Genomic DNA, 22324 nt, shown 5'->3' on the forward strand with positions numbered 1-22324 from the left:
TTCTGTGGGGAGAGCCAGCAGTAGAATAAAGTAGCAGAGTTGGTCACTTGCTTTTTCTGTTGCAGGGCTCTGAGCTGGCACGAGCTTGGTCAGAAAAGAAGACTGATAATGGATGGGTAAGAGTGTCTTCATCACTTCCTGCTTTCATTTGTCCTTTTTCCTCTTGCTAAGGTGAAACACTACTAAAAAATTAAATTAGGTCAGAAAGAATAATCAGTTAGGGATTCACATAATCTGTATCTCTATTAGCAGGTAAGGAGTCAGTAACAAAGATCTAGAATTAACATTATTTTGGGGAGCTTTCTTTGTCATTGTCTTGAGTCTGTTTAGGCAGTATTCTCCCTATTGTTTGCTTTGATGTTGGCAAGGTATTGGGCAATGTTGTTTCTATTTTATGGTTGTATATCCATATTGTTAAACTCATTATGAAATCAAGCATCTGATTTCATCAGTGTTCTCTTTTTCACAGGGTAGCAGATGTGTATGATTTACTAAGTACTGAAATATGTAGAAATAAGTATGTCTGATTGGGTACAATGTATAAAGACAGGGCAGACAGGAATAGACCTTCTGTGAAGAGACAGATTATTCAAGGACTCACGAGCTCTTTGTTCTTTCTGTAGGTGGTTACTGGATTAAAGCAGAAGATTGTCAAGCTTGAAGAGCAGTGCAAGGAGAAAGACAACACTATTAAGTATGACTTTGAGGGGGCAGGGGGTAGAGGCTTGTATTAGATGAGCTAATAGAAAGAATTGGAAATCCATGTTATTTTTCATTTGTATTCTGTTCCTTAAGACATTTTAATAAACTCCCAAGAACATATTGGCAATTATAAACCAAAAAAATTATGAACCACCAGCTTGCAGTCTCTTTGCTGATCTGACTGGGTTCTTTTTTTTGTATAATTCTATTTTCAGTGAATCCCAGGCAGACATGAAGACCAGTAGTTTGGAAGAAGTGAGGTTAGCCATGGAAACCTACTATGAAGAGGTATGTCTGGCAGGTCCTTCAGGGTGCATGCAGGACAGGAAGCTGGGCAGTTGTTGAGTCAAAGTGCAAATGGAATGTTCAAGATAAGTTTCTTGTACCTTAACAGCACCTGTCATTGGTAGCAGGTTTTCATAGTTATTCTCACAGCTCCAGATGTGTGTGTGAAAAAAGTGTTTATTCAATAAGTTGAGTGTGTTAATGAAAAAGGGCAAGTCAAGAACCCACTATACATCCATAAGTGTGATGTTGAGATGGAAGCAAATTTAACAGTAGCCTGATCTTCAGTGATGGCATCATTAGCTCTGCCACTACCCAGAGAGTCTTGTTCTGATTTTCACCTAATGAACAGCTGTGTTGCTGTGGAAGCTGACATTGCTAATGCTCCTTAATGGAATCTGTTTTTCCCAGGTTCATCGCCTCCAACTCCTCCTGGCCAAGTCTGAGACTATGAGGAAAAAGTATGTTTAATTCTTCTGATAAAAATGTTTGTGTGGAGTTCTACTTTAACTGATGGAAAACTACTACATGGGAACAGTTTTTGTCATTTAAATTGCTAGATTTACTTTTTTAGTACTGCTTTAGTTGGCTTCACAGCCTTGAAATATGTCTTAGTCACATTTTTTTGCTTGTAGATAGATCATTTTATGGATCTGGAAAAACACCAGAGCTATTTAAAAAGTACAGGATAGCACTGAAAATTTATCTCTGTTAGATCTTCCCTCATAATCACACCCATTCTGGCATTACTGGTAATTGAAACAAACTCCCTGGATGTTTGGCATTTCACACTTGAGTCAGTTCTGCATCTCGCTCTAGAGTGTGTGCTGCAAAGAAAATGTTCTTGGAGTAAGCATTATTTTCCTTTGGTACAGAGACACAGATTAGTAAATTGTGTCAGAGAACCTTACACTGGTGCTTGTCACTGGTGTGCAAGTGTGGGCATGAGGGTGAACAGCTTATAGAGGCAATAAAAGTCAAAGCACAAAGGCAGAAGACAAAAGTCCACTAAGAGAACAAATTAAAAGCATCACTGCAAGTGAGTGTTATTTGAGCTGAAAAAAGGGTAAGAGTGTCTTGTAGGACAGTAAAATTTGTTACCACACCACTTCAAAATATACTTGACCCCCTGGTGTGAAGTACAGACAACTGTCTTAACATTGAGTGTAATTATTTAGATTGATAGAAACGTGTGAGAATTCTTTTGGTTCATTATTTGTACTGCTTATGTTCCCTAATTCACTGTCACTTGTGGATTGAAAATTGCAGTTTGTTTTGTCACTTTTTAAAAAAAATTATTCTTTTGGCTCAGGCCTGCAGTGACCAGCCTCTCAAGGCTCTAAGCCATCACACCTCATTTATTTACAGGTGAAAATGACTCACCAGGTCTCTTCCTTGTCCTCATTTATTCACAGCTTCAAAAAGTGGTGGTCAGGGCAGTCTCTCTCCATTACAGGACTGCCAGTCTCTGCTGGAGAGGCTGAGCACTGAAATAATAAATCATGTTGAAGGTCAGGACTCTGGCATGTTGAAAGAGTTGTTTGAGAGTATTTCTTTCATGATGCTTGTCTCCATTAGTTCTGGCTGAAGTGAATGGCATTTGGCTTCTTTTTTTCAGTGTTAATGCTGAAGTCTGGGTATTTGTATGTGAAGCTGTAGTATCCAGTTGTAGCTAGAAACTGACTTTTGAAGCTGTCAAAATGGACTGAAATAGATTTTTTTATTTAGGTTTAGATGAGCCTAAAATAATGTCACTGAGTGGTCTGGTTATGTTTTCTATAATTCCTGTCACTCCCCCATTTTGATGGTGTGTTGTGTTTTGGTTTTTACTCTTTGTTTTTCCTCCTGTTTGGCCCAGCTATGTGGATAGTCATCCATGACACCTGGACAGCCTTATTTTGTTTGGTTTTTTCTTCATTTCTTTTTAATTTATAAAAAGGAGATCAGCTGAAAATTCGGCCTTTTTTTATATGCTAACTGTAGGCTGTCTCCCCTTTTACCTTGTAATTATTCCAGTGGATGGGATGTAAGATTCCTTCACAAACTGTTCTGTGGTTGTCACTGGCAGTGGCATTTGTGCAAAACTAAGTCCATCAGTTACTTCAGGCCTTTATTTCCAGTAAGGTTTTGGGAATTTTCTCACAGCAATAAAGCAAATCTATTTCATCTCACTAAAAGTCTGTTTTGTGAACAAACGTTACAACTTTGCACATCTAGAAACTCAGATTTCTTCCCCCCTTTATTAGAAAAAAAAAGTAAATCCCTGTAGTATATTTAAAGTTGATTTAACACACTTTCCCATTTCTGATGCTTTTCATTTCCATATTAGCTGTGTTCTTCAAATCTGTTTCAGATCTCTCTGGGGTTTATAGACGCAAGGATGATTTCTTTTACAGTAGAGCACCATTTCCAGTTATCTGAAAATACACTTGGGTGTTGGATTTGTTTGAGCATTATTCCATCTCTGTGTATCCCTCCCTCTCACCCCCAATCTCAATGTTTGTTAGTGAACAAAAGCCATTCAGAGCCTGCAGGCTGGCTCTCTGTGCTGGACAGTTTTTTGGAGGAGTCTCACAGTTTACTGAAGCATTTTTTAAATCAGAGGTTCACAGAGTGCTGGTAAAACATTATAAGGTTGGTTAACAAAACAAACAGAAAATAAGATAAATAATATTCATACAAGTGCCCTTGTTTGTGCATAAAGGAACAGAGTGGGGAAGGAAGTAAAAGTGATAAATGAATTTTCAATGTTTCAAATTTTTTGATGCAAATTAAAACAATTCTGGAAGTGTTGAGCAAGATGATCTTTGCATGCTTTTTCAGAGAAGAATAGGTAACTCCCCAAGTAAAAAAAAAAACATTGAGAAATGTTATTATGGAGGAACTGAGGCTGTAGTGAAGCTGCTCCACTCTTTTTAATGCTGCTTCTTTGTTCTCTGCTTTTAAGTTAACTTTCTGGTTTTGATCCCTTTTCCAAGTGCAGAGGGCAGAGACACCCAGAAACGACTGAGGGCCCTGAATGCTGCAGTGCTGAGGCTCTCCAGGAACATCAGGGAAATGCAGGCTGAGAACCGCAGGCTGAAGGAGGACCTGGATCACGTGCTGAGCACTTCCCCTCCTCACAGTAAAACTAAAAGTGTGTGCTGGAAAATCACTGAGGGTGGGGCAAGGGGTTTGGGTACATCTGACAAATGTGTGACAGCAAGACCCTACAAAGGGAGAAATAAGGGATTTATTACAAGGTGAAGATTCAGGAGTGGCAAAGTTGAAATGAGAGCCTTCTTTCAGGAGTCTGATTTCTCCAGTCAGATCTGTGTTTCCTCTCTTATTGTCCCTGAGAATTGTAAACTGGAATTGATAGAGGAAACCTTTTCAATAGCTGAAAACTGGTGAACATGAGTGGCTTATATTGATTTCTGAGCTAATTGGTTTAGAAGTGAGATATTTTAAGCCCATTCTCATTTTTTCGTTGGTAGATATTTAAAGTTGGCATTCAGAGATCTTTAAATGGTATTTTGATAGGGCCAGAAGTTTCAAAAAGCAAGAACAATGTTGCCCCATGGATGTAATTACATGTTTAAAGCTTTGTTGTTGTATTTAGATTATAGTGAGTGGAGCAGACAGAGGCTGGTGAGGAAGATTTTGGATCTAGAAAAAGTAAGTGGTCATAGTTAAGTGGCTTTCTTACCTGTCTGGGAGCAGAAAATGCAGAACCACTGCCTTGTCCTTCAGTGTCTCAGCCTTGTGCATTCTGCCTCACACACATAACCTGCTGTCTGTAGCATGAGCCCTCCCTCCCTGTTTTCTTCTCTCACACTTGTTAGATATAGGTGCACATTTTAGAATTAACTTCCATTTGATCTTTTCTCACGGCCTAAATAAAGTAATTTCACGCTAAATTTAATTTTCTTTTTTTGTGTGTGCGTGTTTTCCATGTGAATTTACCCTGCTTAGAAAGTGTGTGCCATGGAGAGCAGCAGGGTGTCCTTAGGTGACAGTGAGACATCCCAAGTGCTTCCTGAGTCATCTTCACATTCTGTGGACCTGGACCATCCAGCATCCCAACGTTTAGGTGAGGAATGCTGTCGCCTCCAGGGGCTGGTGAAGAAGCTGAAGGATGACAGGCAGGCACTTCAGAATCTCCTGCTCAGTAAAGAGTAAGTGTTACTCTTGTCTGGGATGTTCTTCTGTAGGTGTGACGTGTTTCATCATTTCTGATCCTGTTATGAAATGATGTAATAAGGAGTTCACATTTTCAACTAGAATATTAATTTTGAGAATCCCTTCAGTTTTTATTTCAAAAACTTTGTTCTAGTCCTACTTGCTTCATAATATTACATTGAAGAAGAAAAGCCAGAGGATGGAAAATGAGACACTTGCTTTTTTCTAGCACATTTTTCAAGGTTTATTTTTTTGCCAGCCCCGCTGAAAACCTTTATAAGGGTTATATGTTTATGAAGCACTTCTTGTTTGTATTGTGCTGTAAAAATTTGTGGTTTTTTTTTTTTCCAACATGTTTTGTCCTGATTTGCCACTTTCTCCATTTAAACCTGCCTTCTGCCCTGGGATGCTCTGTGGCTTCTGTTCTCCCCATAAGTGATTGATGTGCAGTTTGTGTTGTCTGGACTGTTTGGTGTGTCAGGGCCTTGGGGCGGGTTAATCTGAGCACTGTGAGCAGGGACATGCCCAGAGGGAGGTGTGTTGGGGACACTTTGCCTCCTGTGTCACCTCTGAACAAAAATGCACAGTGAGAGCACATGGGGAGGCCTTTGCTCCTCAGCAATGGGTGCTTGCACTTAGTTTTGTTTAAAAGGAAAAATTAAGCATTCAGTTACTTTACAAATTTGAGAAAATCCAATTGATTCAGAAGTTTAAAGAAAAAATAACTACTTGGTGGAAGTATGAATGTCTCAGGTATCACTGAGATTTCCTTGTACCTTTGTAGATTAGATATCAAGCAATTACTGCAGGCTAAGGCTGAAGTGGAGCTGGAGCTGCAGAAGTGGCAGAGTAAGATGGAAGAAAAGAGTACAGAAGAGCAGACTTTAAGGTAAAGCATTTTTATGAATAGATCCTTTTGGAACTATTAATACCAAAAAAAAAATCTCCTGAACTATAAATCTCTTTTGAAGTGGCTCAAATTCTGTAGGAGTTCATCTGAGCTGCAAGAAGCTGGGGATTCTTTTAAGCAGGAGTGTTTGGAGGGATGGAGTAAGTTACTAGGGAAAGACTTCTATAGAGTGCTCTCAGAGGAAGTGGAAGACGAAGTACTATAGCAAAATAAGATCTAAATTATAATAAAAATTAATAAGATAAATGGAAAAAGCTTTTTTGTTGGGCTCAGACTTTTTTCTCCATGAAAATGTTGTGCTCTCTTTACCTTGACCTGTGTTTCTAGACCATTGTCTCTGTGTCATTCCAGTTACTCCTTGTATTCTGCACAACTGTGAGTGAGAATCCTCTGCAAGGGAGGCACAAAAAAGTGATTTCAATATTGTTTTGTGAGAAAGGATTTTGATTGACAAATACAAAACTGTAGCAGATCTAAATACATTATTAATAGTATCAAGGCTACCACAGTAACCTTAATTTTAACATAAGGCTGTCACAGATTGAGAATTGATGTTCTGTGTCTGTTACTATGAGAACAGGTATCATCCTGAGCAGCTTCCCTCCTTGGCCTTAAAAAACAAACCCAAAGCAACCAAGTGGTATGAAATAGGTTCAGTATTTTCAAAGCAGGGTCACCAGAAAATTTCTATAAGCTATAAATATCTTTGCTTTTCCAACCATAGTGAGGAAATCCAGAACCTGACACAGAAAGTAGGGAAACTGGAGTTAAAACTGGAGGAGGAGAAAAGACAAATTGGAGAAGATACAGTGGAAAAGCTTAATAAGGTACAGCCACATTTTTGGTTGTGTTTTTCTTTTTTCTTTGTGTCTGATATAGATTTTAAATGGAGTTGGTAGTCCAAAGAGCTGCTTCTTGTGTTTTTTGAGAGCTCTATTAAATCTTGTCATAGAGATAATGATGGTTAACTCCCAATGTTTGTTGGAAATAAGTTATTTCAATAATTAACACTGCAACTTGGGGAGATTTTTGAAGCTGTTCTGTTGGTGATCCTCTGCATTGCTGTTGCTTTTTTTCTTTCTCAGTGTAATATTGCAAAAGACTTAAACTTTTAAGTATTTGGGGCTTTTACCAAAACTTAAAAAATAAAAAATTTGTGGTTACATTTATCTTCTTACAGCATCTGAGGCCATTTTCTAATTTCAGTCTGATTTTGTAGAGGGAGGGAGGTTTTGAAGGAGTTGACAGTTAGATAAAGAATGGAGACACAGGTAAATGTGCTCCCTGGCAGACTGGCAAAAGATAAAAATCCCTTTTCAGTGTATTTTCTGCTGGCCAAGTGGTCACTTAGGGCACTTCTGTCCAGTCAGAAAATACTCACTTGCTCTTCTGTTAGGATGGAAGTGAGGTGCTTTTTCATGGGAAGATTTACAGGTTGTAGAACACTCGTCATCATGGAAATTGAGGGGGTTTTAATTCTGCTGCTGGTGGAACATAATATTTGAGTCAAGAATTAAGGAGGGTGTCAATACAATGAAATAAGTGAACTTCACTTTCAAGTGAAGTCTTCCTAGAGTTGAGGCATTCTACCTAATAAATATCTTTGTGCATATATTCTGTTAATCCTGCACAGTCTTAAATGTGGCTATTGAATCAGTTTGGGGTTTTGTAAAATATATCTGAGCTTGATATCTCTGCAGTCTTCTGTCCCTCTTCCCAGTGAGGTATTTGGCCAGCAGAGATGGATGGGCACTGACAGAGCTGCTTTCAGAGGCACTGTGGCCATGTTAATCTCATTTCACTAAATATTACTTGGAAATTGTTACTGGGGGTTTTGATTTGCACTTAAAAATAAATAGACCCTGAAATACACATAGTAAAAAATACTAATAAAAATGTCCAGTGGCTTCAGAGGGCTCTGGTTTCTGATATACTGTGCCATTCTGTAGATTCTTTTCTGTGTGTTACAGGCTCATGGATGCTAGAGGATGTTTTGAATACCAAATAACTGGAGTCTTTAAAAACAGCCAACAAACAGCTCCTTTTTCCCTCTGCAGACTATATATATTCTTGGCCAGTAACCATCCATTTATTGAAATGTTCCCATTATTTGTAATTATCACTAAGTTCCTACCAATTTCTCATTTTAATAGTAGGTTGTCATTTTTAATATGACATGATCCATTTGCTAAATTTAAGCCTGGAGCTCGGCGGTTTTAGGTTATAAATAAATTCTTTTCACAGAATCAAGAGGTTTTTTCAGAGTCTATAAAATCTCTTGTTCCTCTAGTTAAAATTTTACACCAACAAATTAAATTAGTCTTTTAAACTTGCAGTTAACTTTTGTTTGGCATGTGAGATATGACAAGTAGGGTGGGATAATTTGGGATCAAAAAAGATCAAGTGGTGAGAAGTAGAATATGCAACCACACCTCAGGAGAAATTATTGGAACAAGATCTTGTTTTGTTCTTGGTTTCTTCCTTTTTCCTCTAATTAATTTCATTAAGATAGAAGAGTAGATTTATGCCAACTTACACAAGCTTGGTGTCATACAATGGCCAGCTCTCAGTAAGCTTAAAGAGATGATTATGGGGCCACAGTTGCCAGGATGAGGCACAAGAGACCTCCCTGGTTAATTAATACTTGTCTTTCCTGGAGAAGAACTGCAGAATCAGATAACCTGATTTTTGTTCTCAGTCTGTTGCTAACACACAAATCATTTCTGAGCAACAAAACAGTGAGTTAGCAGTGCCTTAGCAATGCACAGAAAAATAGGAGTGTGTGCAAATGGAAACTTCTCCATTCCCATGCCCTGCTGAGGGCTGAGAGGGGGCAGGGATGTGTTTCACTCTCAGAGTCATCTCCACAATAAGTTTGAACACAAACAGGGTTCAGAATTAAGGTTTTCCTCTTGAACTTCCCTCTGCCCTGCAGGCAGGATGAGCTCTGGTGCTGATTTTCCTGAGTCATTTGTAATCTGTTCCCTCTCAGCTCTGTCCTTACTGTGCTAACTTAGAGATTCTCCTTTGCAGGCTCCTCCAGTCTGCACGGTGACAGGCAAAGAAAGTCACAGGAAAGAGCAAGCAGCCAGAATTATCCAGAGATACTGGAAGATGTACAAAACCAAGGTGAGATTCTCCTACCAGGGAACAGCTATGCCCCCTCTGAATCTTATCTTGTTTTAGCATCTATTCACACATCTTGAAAGATTATGTTGTTTGAGTTTGGCAGGGGTTGGGACAAGTGTTTCTTTTAATTATTGAGAAAATTTGGCAAATCTTTATTAGCTAAAACTTGTGTATATTTGTGGCATTAACATGGGCATTTTTCATTTCAGAAAGAAGAAGTTGCTCTGCATGAGGTGAGTGTGTTTATGGCACCCAACCAAACAGCACAACAGATTTGATTTGTATCAAAGGGCAAACAGCCAAGACAATATTTGTTCTTCAGGCTGGCTATAATCTTCCTTCTGACATCCTGATTTTGTTTCATGTATTTTCAGTGGTCTCAAATGTTTGGTCTCTAATTTTCCATAGTTGGCACCTTCTGCAAGGTGAAAGCTTCTGAAAATTCTGAACCAAATCTGATATCAACAGACAATAAAGTTTTCTAAATGTGATAACTCTAATCCTGATTTAATTTTCATTATGATAAATCTTCAGAAAGATTTGAAATAGGATTTGAAGCTTTTGCTAAGGAAGAATATTGTGAGAATTATGAAGATAATGAAAAGTTTGTCACACAAAGTCATTTCTTGATGAATGTTTTGCAGAAGGGTTTTAATTAAACTGTTTTTTCAAATAGCACAATGTAGCATCTTACCTTTGTTTCTTCCAGAACATTAGAAATCCAACTTTCATAAATTAGAATTAATTCTAACCATGTGACACAAACATGCTGTTCTAAATGCTTTTTGTTGATTATTACCCAGTAAAATCTCTGAGGGGAATGGAAGGCTTTGCCTTCAGTGCAATCACCACAAGGTCTGCCAGCCTTGGTTTGGTCTCTGATTGCAGCACAGCATCTCAGAGCCCTCTGGGCACCCAGAATCTGCCATGGGAATGGAGCACGGTGCTGTGTTGGTGAAATTCAGGCTGGTGCTGGCAGCTCCAACTTCACTGCATTTGATAGGATCAGTCCTGAGCACCTCCCAGGTGGAATTTAAAGCCCAGAGCTGCCCCTGGGGGTGCAGTGTCTGGGGTTATCTTTCAGAGGAGCTAACGGGCACTTCTCTCCATGGCAGGCAGTTGTTCTGCTCCAGGCAGCCTTCAGGGGACATTTATCTCGGCAGAAAGTGCTGCTGGATGCTGGGGTGCCTGATGTGAAGTCTCACACCGAGGTAATTGTGGGGACAGATGGAGTTCCCAGCATCACTCTGTGTTTATCTTGCCCTGTAAAGGACTTTACTTCCAGGCTTAATCTGTTGAATCACCTGGTGATTGTTTTAATGTGCTGGTTGGCAGCACCACTGTAATTCTAGAAAGACACTGAGCTCATTCCCTGGCTTCCCTTCTTACTTTCTGTAGTTCACGCTTTTTCTTGGAAGTAAAGTTGTAACTTCTCAGCCTTGTGGTCTCTAACACTGTAACTCTTTTTTCCCCTGGTTCTCCCTTCAGATAGCACCCCCTTTAACTCTCTAATTTGGAGTCTGTTGAAAACTTTACCTGCTCTCAAGGGTTCACTACTCAATCACTAGAGTCAGAGATAAACTTTTTTCACCAAAGTTCAGCAATAAGAATCTGGAAAACATCTTTATTGGATTTAAAAGTAAAGGAGTTTTGATGAGGCATGCTTAGCCCAAGACTTGGTGTCCTCTCTCATGTCCAGTTTGCTCCAGATTATTCAGTTATGAATATGAAAAAAATTTCCTTACCAATTAAACATTCAGTTTCTGTAAATCATTTGCCAGGTTATACAAATATCCTTTGGACCTTTAACAGACTATAGTTAATTTGTAATTCTCCATCCAGGTTGTCCATCTGATTGTACTTTCCATGCTCTTTGATTCTGGTAAACTGGCCCAATGTAGGAGGACTGAATACTTGGCTTGATACAAGCAGAAAATAAATCCATTATGAAGGTCGTCTTACCTCCTTAATCTTCAAAAGGTTTCCTTCCTGGAAAATAAATGAACTTTCCTTGCAGGTGTCTGCTCTTTCATTAATTGAATGCTGATGCTTCAAAGCTTACATGATGATCAGATTTGCATTTCCTGCTGATTTAGTCTTACAGAACCTTAAAAACTGCAGACCAAAAGATGGGGATGTTTGTTCTACTGCCAGTTTCACAATCAAGAAGATTGTGAAAGGTTCTGTAGAGCTTCTGTGCAATCTGTAAAAGGTCAGTTTTCTTTAATCTGATTGCTTTGCAGAACTCCTGCCTGTCTTCCATGTCAGACTCCTCGAGCTTTTCTTCTGATTGCAAGGAGAGAGATGAGATTGTGACATTCATCCAGTCCATTTTCAGGGCTCACTTAGCACGTACAGAATCCCTTCAGGAGAGGTAAGCCAGGAGTAGATATTTCTACAACATGCAATAGCAAAATCATTTTTATTACAGGAGTATTTTTTTAATAGATTTTTAGTGTGAGTTCCTTAGCAGAGAAGGAGAACAAGGCCATTGTTATAAGAAAAGACAAGGGTGAGCTAGTTCCTGAGAAGATTCAAAAGATGTGGACCTAAAAGGAGCTTTGTGGCAGCAGGAGTGTTCCCATGTTCTGCTGCATGTTCTCTTCCATAGCAGTGAGTGAAAGTAAAGTGAAATCATAATAATTCCTCTGTGGAACAGAAAGGTTGCTGTTGTTACCACACAGATTACTGATCCATTTGCTTAATGTGTGAATCTGAAGCCCTGGCATGTGCAGGTGAAGGGTTATGTGGAAGAAGAAGAGGGAGAAGCTAGAATACCATCCAGTCACTTAGCTCAGGCAGGGTGCAGGGATTTGCTTAGATTCATGGTGACTCTGTCTTGAGAAATACTTCCTTTCTCTCCAGGGTTTACTGCTCTGAAAGTTTTTAATGTCAGCTGCCATGGTTGCAAGGAGAGGTACATGGCTGTCACCTCTGTTCAGTGTCTGGGTTCACTTCTGCAGGTGATAGAGCAGCAACAGAAGAAACTTTTCAGCACAGCCTGTGCAGAGAGACTGCAAACACTGTTCTGTGCCTCATGCTCTGAGTGTGTTTCTTTGCAGGCCCTCTGTGCCCAGTGCCCCCAGTGAGAAAGCAGATCCTGCAGTTCCCAGCTCAGAGAAGAGACCAGGCTCAGCAGCACTCCAGGGATCTTCAGTCCCCACATCTCCTCTTCCTGGTAATCTCCCTCCCCTGTGTTCAAAAGTCTGGGTGTTTTGAGTGGGTGCCTGCACAGTTTTATAGAGAACATCTGCATGTGCACACACATGTGCAGCCTTGTACTCCCTGTGGGTGGCTTCATTTGGTAGCATGTTGCTTCTACTGGCACGTGCAGTTCCCTGCATAAAAAAGAAAAGCTCTGACAGTCTCAGCACCAGCTTCTTCACAGAGCTTTGTCTGTTTGTCCCAGCTGTGGCTTGGAAGGTCTCTCTGATGTAAGTGGTAATTATTGAGGGAACATGGTGTTCCCCTGCATTGCCTTCTCTGCTTCCTTTTCAGCCCTGTAGCTGGGGTATGGTACTTCCCATCACATTTTGGGCCCTCAGCCATAGACAAGCTGAGAGCATTTCCACCACCCTGACTTAGTTTCTGCAGAAGACAGGCAGACATCTGCTAGAAAGAGCCATCCTAGGCAGCCGTGTGCACTTGGTCATGGTGTTTTCAGCACTTTTCAGTTGCTGCAGTAAGGGGAAAAATGAAGTCCTGGATAACCTTGCCAGCAAGTACCACTGTAATACAAACTGAGAAAATCTGTCTCTTTTATGGCTCTTGTGCCTTTTGGTTTTCTTCTTGGATTCCTTATTGCTGTTTGTGAGAAGATAGAGTTAAAGCCAAAGAGGCTTTTAGGAGGATGTTAGAAGTACTGAGTAAGAAAGACAAAGCAATGCTGCAGATAAGACAGCCTTAGACATGCAGCTTCAAAGGAGTTAAATTGAAAAGGGCTGGTTCTGTCCAGAGTGGGATATTTGAGGCTTTTATGGACCAGTTGGGGAAAAAAGGAGCAACTTTGAGTGCGACCTGAGAAACACTGGCTCAGGATTTTTTGTCCATGAAAAGCTCTCAGTCCCTGCAGGCTTGCTCAGAGACAGAGAATGCTGTAAGCAGTGAGGCTGTTTCTCTAAGATAGGAGGTGGGGAATAAGCCAGATTTGCAGGGCTTGTGAAAACAGAGGTAGCACTTCAGTGGAAGAAAATGTGTTTAAGAAACTTCACTGTGTTCCATATTCAGAGGCACGTTCTGCTTTGTGAAGGAAGTCCTTGCTTCTGAAGATGTTTGAGTTTTGAGTGACTTTAATTATGTCTGGTGATAGTATCCAGGAAAAAAATAATGCTGCAGCACCTTGATTTGCCTGAGCTCTACTGCAGTAGTCATTATTGGCATGCTCACTCTAAAGCCAGGGTAAATCAGTTCTGAAATTCTGCTCAAAGAGAAAGAATCCCTTAAATGTTTAGTCCTTCTAGGACCCACAGAGGAGTGTAAGATGAGCAAGCCTTGTGAACACAGTCATAGGAGTGAGTACCAGCAGGGCACAGTCATTGTCTAGCTATGAAGTCTCCTAAGCTAAGTTTTATTGCAGATTATGACAAGGTGATGAGTGAAGAAGTTCTGGGATAGTTTATACTGGAAGAGAAACAGAGGAAACCATACTCTGAAACTTTCTTCCTTGCAGTCCTTTCCTGGTGAATATCAAAAAGGAGTGATTGGGAGCAGAGCAGGTTTTGTTTGCTGCTGATTTTCTCAATGTGGGAGATGTTTTCAAGCTCTAGGATGAGGACAGAATGTATCCAGGTGGTTTGTGGGGAGGCACACTGGGGATGTGCTTCTGTAACTGCACAGCTGCCCAAAAGTCTGCCTGGCACTGAGATCTCTGAAGTATTAGATCCTGGTGCATGGAGTGTTGAACCAAAATCTCCCAAAAAATGAATTAGGAAAAGCCTCCTAAAGGAAGGAGAGCATGCTGGTGTAAATGCAACCCCTCAAGGATCTGTTTGGTTTTTTTCCATGTGGATTTATGTAGCTTAAGTTTAACTAAAAGTCCACCCTTGCCATTCTGGGCTCATGATTGACGAAAAAATCCACTGGCAAAACTGGGGTTTGATGGTAAATTGGGATTTCAGTGGTCATCCTGCAGCCTGGGAAGGATGTGAGACAAGGAGCTTGTTGAGCAGCTGAGTGATTTAAAAGCAATCAAATTCTTACAGCTTTAAATCATGCAGCTGTTGAACAAGTTTTTTCTTCATTTGTCCCAAGTCCAGACTTGCATTTCATGACCTCTAGGTCTTAAAATGATCTTAAGCTTTCAGTCAATATCTGTGTTGCAATAAATCATTTCAATTCACTACCCCTCTGGCATTATTTGAAGAACAATGGGGAAGATGAAAATGTGTTTTAAAACACCTTATACATCTGCCAGAATGAATGTATGTAATCCTGGTGTAGCATTGCAGACTTATAAGTCATTGTTTGCATCAGGTTAGATAGCTCTGTATTTTCTAGGAAAAGAAAACATTTTTAAAAAGTGTATTATTCAGTGCTGCTTTGCTTGTCTTCAGGACCTGGGGATTTTATAGAGCCATTTCTGCTGTTTCCCATGAAATGAAAGAGAAATTAGCGATTCAGCCTGTGAAACTTGGTGTTGTGTTTTGTTTTGTTCTGTCAGGCGAGTGACAGGAAGGAAGAATATGTTCTGTACATGCACAGCAATCTTGATTAAGGGCAGTGTTTCTCTTTGCATATTACTGGCCACTCTGGCTGCAACTGTTAACTTCATTTCAGGCTTTTTTGGAATCCTAATGAATTTACATACAACCCTTAGCCCATATCAGTGCTTAGCCTTCACAAGCACCAAGATAAAGTTGAAATCAAACTGAAAATGAAGACAAGAAAATCTCATATGTCAGAGCAGGATATAATCAAGGGTGATTTGGATAATATTAAGCTATTTCATGTATAATATGTTTATTCTTAGAGTTGCTTCTTCTGGTTAGCATGCCTGGTTTTGACAGTTTCCTTTGCTCCTCCATATCACCAGTGGTACTGTCTCATAAATCTCCCTGAAAAACTCTGACATTATTTGTTGTCTGATGCAGAGATTTTCACTTAACTAGAAAATCATGTGTTTCCTTGCTTTTTAGGCTGAGGTCAATGTAATGGAATGGCCTCCCTGCATCCCCCTTGCCATTCACAGGCTCTGTCACTCTTTTCCTATTCCTGGGCCAGTTGTGGTCCCTTTTCTTTATTCCATGTTCCACTTTCTGTGTATGCCTCCTCTTCCATACCAGGATGTTTTTTTCCTGTGTCAGAAATCTCTTATTTCACTACAAGCCCTGTGGCAGGTCTGCTGTCCCTGGATAATATTCTCTGTGTGCCCTCCAGTTCAGGTCAAAACCTCAGACTGTGGCTTCTTGCCAGTTTCCTCTTTCTACCACAGGTTGCCTTGATTTGTTTTCTTCTCTGGGAGAGTCTTTTCAGGGAATTTATGTTTGAAACTGAAAAAGAAGTGGAGCTGAGGGAAGAATATTGTGCTAGAAGGTATTAATAGCTGAGGGGAGGATATTGTGCTGGAAGGTATTAATAGCAGTCATCATTTAGCTCCTACATCTCTTGCACAGGGGTTATAAGCTGCTGGTTCTGCTCTTCCTGTGTCAGGGACTTCGTACATATTGATTTCATGCCTCTGATTCTCCAGTGTTTACTGGAATCATCAGGAATATCTGTTCACAACCTGAACACTTCTTCAAGCATTGGAATGGTTGAGATGCATAGAAACACATCCAGGAAAAGAGCAAAGAAACAAAATTTTTTTAAAAGGGAAAACCCAATGGTGTGGTCACTGTCTTTTATTGTCATTATAGTAGAACAGCATGTGTACAATATTTTGGGTGTTTTACATGTGTAAGGGTTAAAGACAGTGAGGTTTTTTTTGCATCTATTTCCCTTTGTTCTGTCTATTTTTGAGTCAAGTTCTCATTGTGACCTCTCTGTGTACTTTAAGCTTGGGTCAATTTTTCCTTTTCTGGGCATTTAATAAATATTTGGTTTTGACCTGCAATGGCTTCAGTATCAAATGGCCTTACTTGGTGTGTGTAACCCCTTGCAAAGGTTTAAAGGCAATAAGAGAGCTCATGCAGGGTCAGTGTGTCAGCTCAGCCCTTGCTGTGCACTGTGGCTCATTAAAGAGGAGCACAAACAGCTCCATGCACAAAACGATCACAGCCATCCATAACTGGATGACTCCAGGTAAACTTGGAAACTTGCTGGCTCAGAGAATAGCTCACGTGGCCCAAGGGTTTGTTTTGGTCAGTGCTGTGTGTTGATGAGCTTGTTTGCTGGAATCCTTTCAGGCAGGTCCTGCTCTGCCCCCTGTGTGGCCCTGGACGAGGCTCACTCCGATGACTCCGACGATGTCGTTGTCCCTCCCTTGCTGCAGGTGAAGAAAAGCCACACCCACCTCTAAGGTTTGCTAACAGCCTCTGGTGGTCTGGAATTACTTGGTTCACCAACAAAACTATTTGTACCAAGATCAAGCATATCAAAGATGGAAAAAGGGGGAATATCAGCCCCTTTTTAATGACACTTCACATGATTTCAGCCACAAATGAGTAATTCTTTGACATGTTTTCTCTGCAGACTTTATGGCTAAAAGCCACTGACTGACTGTTAACCTTACCCTCCTGGTACACAGAGAGTTTGGATTTATAAACTCAACCAAAACACCTCAATGTTTTTAATGAGGATTATAAATTCAGTTGCCAAATTTAAATGAAAGCAATAAAGCCTTAAGATATTTAATGCCAAACAAAGTTTTGTTTCAGGTCAATAAAATAATTTGTTCAATCAGAAAGTGGTACATGGCATAACTCCAGTTTTTAGCCCATATATGAAAGGGGTACAACTGGTATTTGCTATCTCTGCTTTACTATTTAAAATTTTTACTGTATCATATTTTAATATCTTTTTATTTTTATATTGAACATTTACAGTCTGTGCAGACCTTGTAAAAGCTTTTAGAAAGCCATTTCTTTGCCATAGGACTATTCTAGGCCCACTGTATCAGCTGGGTTTTCTTATTTATTGACTTTTTCCTGTGTATGTATGATGACATGTGTGGTACTGCTTTGTGTTGAAATGTTTGATGACATAATCAGCTTTTGGCATTTGTCAGGGCAGGTGTGTATCAGCAGCAGTGTGCTCTGAAGGGATACCCCTGTGAGTGGTTTTTCTGCTTAAAAAGTCACAAATTATGAGTGTTTTGCAGGGTCAACTCTTAATGTGTAAAAATATTTGACATGGGAGATAGAACTGTCTGGAGTCTGGAATGCTCACCTGACTACATTGCTCATATCTAATTGGGGCAGTTTAGTTTGGGAGCAGAACTGGTAGGTTGGATTATAACAGAAATCAGTACTGCATCCAGAAAAAGCACTCACAGTGTGATTATCCATGCAAAGACCAAACAAAACAGCCTGATGGGCTGTTGAGGATTTCATCAGAGAGGGTCTTTCCAGATCTCTGCAGGCTGTACTTTTGGACTGGATAGTTCCTACTGTTGCACCAACATCCTTCAAAGACATTGAAATGTGTGTGAGTTTTTTTTTAAGGTGAGCTAGATAAATCAAGATACTTATTGGAAGGGGAAATTAATTTTACAAGCACGTGGTGAAGGTTTGCTGGAAACACTAATGGTTTCTTTGTCATCAAAGAGTAATAAAGTCTCCTGTAAACAGAAAGCACACTCTTAAATATAAGATTTTTATCAGCTTTTCTAAATTAAAAATCAGTCACCACTGTTCCTCAGAATACCAATAAGTCAGGGCTGTCTCAGTTCTGTGATTTCAATGAAGACTATCTGAGGCTTATCATAGTTTGTGCCAGTACTTAGAGCCAAAGAGGAAACTGGATGGCTGCAGCACAATGCAGCTGATTTCATTTAATCCCCTCGGTGGAAATGCTGCCTGTGCTATTTCCAAAGGCAGTTTTGGGAGCTCTCCATACCCAAAGCAGTCTGAAGAATGTCATTTGCACTCCCACTGGGTAAATTTTTCCTGCTGGTGCTTTGGTCACATGACTGTCATCTGCAGGAAGGATAAAAAAATATACGTAAAAGAAAAGGGATAGAATCCTTCTGGTAGAAGCTGGGATATGTTTCTTTCTTTTTCTGGAAGCCACATTAAGAAGAAGGGTCATTTTGCTAAATGGAAGCAGTGCTGTACTGAGTTGTTGTGTATAATGTTTCAGGTCTGTAACTGTGACTCTGTCATGGATCTCTCCAGAGAGTAACCAGAGATGAGGCCTGACACATTAAAGGGAGAGTGTGTGATGTGTCAGGACCAAGGCTGATACCAAATACCTGCCTGGCTGTCATCCTATAGGGAGGTACTGGGGCAGCAAATGCAATAAAGAAAACATTCTTTTACTTCACTGTGCTGTAATGAGCAATGTGACAGTATTAGGGAGTTGATACAGAGCAGGAGGGTTTGTGTTTGAGCTGAGCATGTGGCCAGCAGCAGCACTGTCCATAGACAAATTCTGGGATTAATGAGATATGGGAGCTTGGAATGACCAGACACAGGCAGAAACCAGGGTGAAAAGGAACAAGTGTTCTCTGGGGTGAATCAAAATGTGTCTAAAATTTTCTAAATTTGGGAGTGCTCCCAGCTATCAAAGATCTGATACTAACATTGAGATGGCTTTCAAACTCATACCTTACTTTGGAAGGTAATTATGTGTTCACTCCACATCAGGAGCTTGGTGTGGTACAGGAGGAAGGGAAGCCTGCACAGTATCAGCCTTAGGTGTTGTTCTGTTGTACACTGTGATGGAATGTGCTGGAGGGAGTAGTAATTGACACTAGGTTTGGTTCTGTGGTAATCTATCTGAATGCCAGCACCCATAAATCTGGGAAGAATTGTGGCACAAAGAAGGAAGAAAAAGTTAATTTTTGAATAAATGGCATTTTCCTCCACAGGGAGCTGAGGACAGTAAAAATCAGTGAGGCTCAAATCTGCCAAGATAGGCCCTGTACAAACACACTGTTTCTGAAAAACACCTCTGTAGAAAGCCCTGGAAACCTTGTGGGGGTGTCAAGGCCTTGAATGAAAATGAAACTCCCCTGTATCCAGTGTAATCTAAAAGCACACTTTCCATTCTGTCAATATGGAATAATGTTTCTGCCTTAAAACCATCTGCAGTTTGCAGCAGTGTTAGTTAGAGATTGTGTGTGAGTGCAGAGATCTGACTTTAATGGGATGTTATCTCTCTTGATCTCTTTTTGCCCTTAAGTGCCTTTGCCTGTAAATCTTTACTGAGGCATCAAGACCTGAAAACTGTATTGTTTCCTGCATAGCTCTAAAAATAATCCCTGCACAGGCAACTTCTAATGTAGTCAAAATGGAAAAGGATTAATCTTGGCATATGAGAGCACCATTAATTTTTATGATCTTTTTAATATTTAGAACTGTGCAAGTATTTTATATAATTTATTTTGGGATCTTTGAAAAGCTAAAACAATTGCAATGAATTTTCTTTGAACTGTTGAATTTTGAAATAAAGTTTATAACTGAATGTTGATGTGTTTCTTCTGCTACTACTGTATTTTCATTGCCCCTCTGGCCTCTACTGCACTGTCCTCTTTTCTCTTTGCACCTGGGCTGACCTTTTATCCCTGATTTCCTGAGTGGACAGTAACAAGATAACTGAAACATGTAAGGTGTGAAATTTCTTTTCTTTTAGTGCAGGTTCAAGATTTTCCCATCAGGAATGAGCAGTGTTCCTGACCAAAACCTGGTAGAACTGGAAGAGCTGCTGGGTTTTTGCTTTAAAAAACTGGTCTGGGAGCAGGAGACTACAGAGTTCAACAGTTTTCTAACAGTGTATCCTCTCACCTGGGTTATTGTTGCTGTGTGTGAAGCTCTGGAAGGAGCTGGGACATGTGCATTCTTTTCCAGGTCCACTGAAAAAGCCTCTAAGGACTCCCTAAAGAAGCCTTCTGCTGGTTTATGGCAATAGAAGACCCTGCTGTGAAAACATGGGAATCCTGCAGTCATCCTCCTGTCGAGCAGAGTCCTTGGTGTAGGACTACAGCAGCTATGAGAGTACAAGATGAGACAGTCTTTGTTGGATGATTTTATTAATTAAATTTCACATTTTTTATTCTTTCCTCTCAGCTCTACTGGCATATTCTCTGGATTTCTTACGAGAAACTTCCGTTTTAAATCTTAAACACCAGAGGTAATCCATGAGGCATGAATGGAAAAAATTGGTATTATTTCTTGGAGCAGACTGGTCTTGAATTCAGTTGAAAGCAATTAAACATTCACACTTAGTTATATTAAGCCATAATTTGTCTGCAGCTGAAGTTGGAATGCCCTTGACTCTTGCAAGCTTTGCAGCATCTCTCTGTGGTAGGTTTGTCAGCTAATGAATTGCTTTCCTCACAAAAACTTTTTAAGGGGAAAAAAAAGTTTCATTCAATGGGCAAAGAGCAAAATTTCCATGTTAGACTCCAGGTTTTTAGAGAAGGATTTCCAGGCATGGTTGGTGGTCAGGTGCTGCATGAGTTCCTCTGATGTTTCCTTCTGTTTGCTGAAGTGCTGCTGTGCTGGTGGAGGCAGCCCTGACATCCCTTCCCAATGCCTGGCCTGGTTTTGGTGTGTGTTTGGCACTTTGGTTACAAGTGGTGTTCAGTAGCCACTCCTGCTGTGCTCAAGGAAGAGCCCTGAGCAGTGAGGGTTGCTGTGTTCTCAGGAATTCACTCTGCTCTGGTTCACTGATGAAGTTGCACCCTGCTCCTCTTGCCCCTCCCTGCCTGTCCCTCCCAATTACCCTTTTCAAACCTGAGCATCTGGACTCCCCCTGCTCTCCAGGACAGTGTTTGTGGTGTTCCCCTGACCAGAGCTGTCTCTGAACCAATGTCCCAGCCCAAGGTGTGGCTCAGGCTGTCCCAGCTCCCCTCTCTTGGGGAGGGTTTTGCCTCACAGACACACAGCACTGGCTACCACACAAGCCCCTGCTGGTCTTCTGTTGCTGGTAGTGTGAACTGAGGTGTCATAAAATCTTGCTGCTCAAAATGGTGTGGGAAGAAGCAGGAGGGACAGGAGGGCCATCCTGTCCATTGCCATCAGGCAGACAGTCCCACACCTGGATGTCATTCCTGTCCCCTGCTCAGCCCATCAGCTCTGCAGAGCTGAGCCTGAGCCTCAGCAGAGTAACACAGCTTGAGAGTCTCTGCTGTGCTCTGACTTTAGGGATGGAATCCTGTAAAATCTGTCACTTGGTTACAGTGCTGCTGTAAAAAAAAGGCTTGAATGGCCTCTACATATGTGCATGGAAAATTAGAAGAGCTTTTAATAAATGGGATTGACCATGAGTGCCTGTAGTACAAGTTACAATGTTCTGCACAAACATTGCTTTGCATTGCCATTATTGAGCAATAATCCTTATTTGGAACGTATACAAATTGTGGCAGAACCTTCTATTTATATAACCTGGAAATCTTTCCTGAACAGGCTCTCTATAATCTACTCAGAAAATTGGCAGTTTTCTTCCTTCTCTTGGTAGATATTTAACAGCCATATATTGCATTTCCATGCTAGTAAACCTTCATTATTATACAAAATGTACCAGAATGTTATGAAGAAATACCTTAAATAATTAAATAGAAATGAAGAGTGACAAAACAAACGAACAAAGTGCAATTTGAGCTGTGTTATTCTTTCCTTTTTATGTTCACTTATTTGCTAATTTGCTGGACTTACTGGACTGCAGTGGGTCTTGCTGTGATTAGAGAGAGTTTGCCAAGTTCCTTTGTAATTGTTTCTTTGCAATTAACTAAATAATAGAATGTTCTCTGTGTGGCTCTCCGGGGAAAAGAGCGGGCAGGTGCTTTTGCAATAGGATTTCCACATCTTCCACCCATTTCCCTAGAACTCAGTTTAAAAAGACCAGTAAAACATGAGAAAGAGAGAGAATATTGCCTCAGGACTGGAAATGAAAGAATTAACCTATTATTATTTCTTTCAGTTGGCTGAAAGCTTTTTTTTTTGCTGGCCCTGGTAGTGGCTATTCTTTGTGTAAACCTGAAAGTCCCTGGCGGGACATCAGTGAAAAGTAGTGAAAACCCAAATGTATGTTCGTGCC

The 22324-nt window shown here is 40.4% G+C and overlaps 1 protein-coding gene across 2 annotated transcripts in view; it reads left to right on the forward strand.

Annotated features, from left to right (window-relative positions):
- Window positions 1-20285, forward strand: part of IQCE (IQ motif containing E) — a 26374-nt gene extending 6089 nt beyond the window's left edge. The window contains exons 8-23 of one of the 2 annotated variants that reach the window (XM_030958298.1): window positions 66-116; window positions 624-694; window positions 918-990; window positions 1399-1448; window positions 3966-4123; window positions 4589-4644; window positions 4942-5144; window positions 5933-6037; window positions 6783-6885; window positions 9092-9187; window positions 9397-9420; window positions 10303-10398; window positions 11431-11561; window positions 12250-12365; window positions 16531-16644; window positions 20134-20285. In XM_030958298.1, the coding sequence (XP_030814158.1) occupies window positions 66-116; window positions 624-694; window positions 918-990; window positions 1399-1448; window positions 3966-4123; window positions 4589-4644; window positions 4942-5144; window positions 5933-6037; window positions 6783-6885; window positions 9092-9187; window positions 9397-9420; window positions 10303-10398; window positions 11431-11561; window positions 12250-12365; window positions 16531-16643 (1446 nt within the window). In that variant the 3' untranslated portion in view covers window position 16644; window positions 20134-20285. Of the gene's footprint in view, window positions 1-65; window positions 117-623; window positions 695-917; window positions 991-1398; window positions 1449-3965; window positions 4124-4588; window positions 4645-4941; window positions 5145-5932; window positions 6038-6782; window positions 6886-9091; window positions 9188-9396; window positions 9421-10302; window positions 10399-11430; window positions 11562-12249; window positions 12366-16530; window positions 19751-20133 lie in introns of those variants that run through there. The other variant, XM_030958297.1, reaches the window with a different exon arrangement.
- The last annotated feature ends 2039 nt before the right edge of the window (window positions 20286-22324 follow it).

Source organism: Camarhynchus parvulus, chromosome 14 (genome assembly GCF_901933205.1).
Source record: "Camarhynchus parvulus chromosome 14, STF_HiC, whole genome shotgun sequence".
In the NCBI taxonomy this organism is placed as follows: Eukaryota; Metazoa; Chordata; class Aves; order Passeriformes; family Thraupidae; genus Camarhynchus; species Camarhynchus parvulus.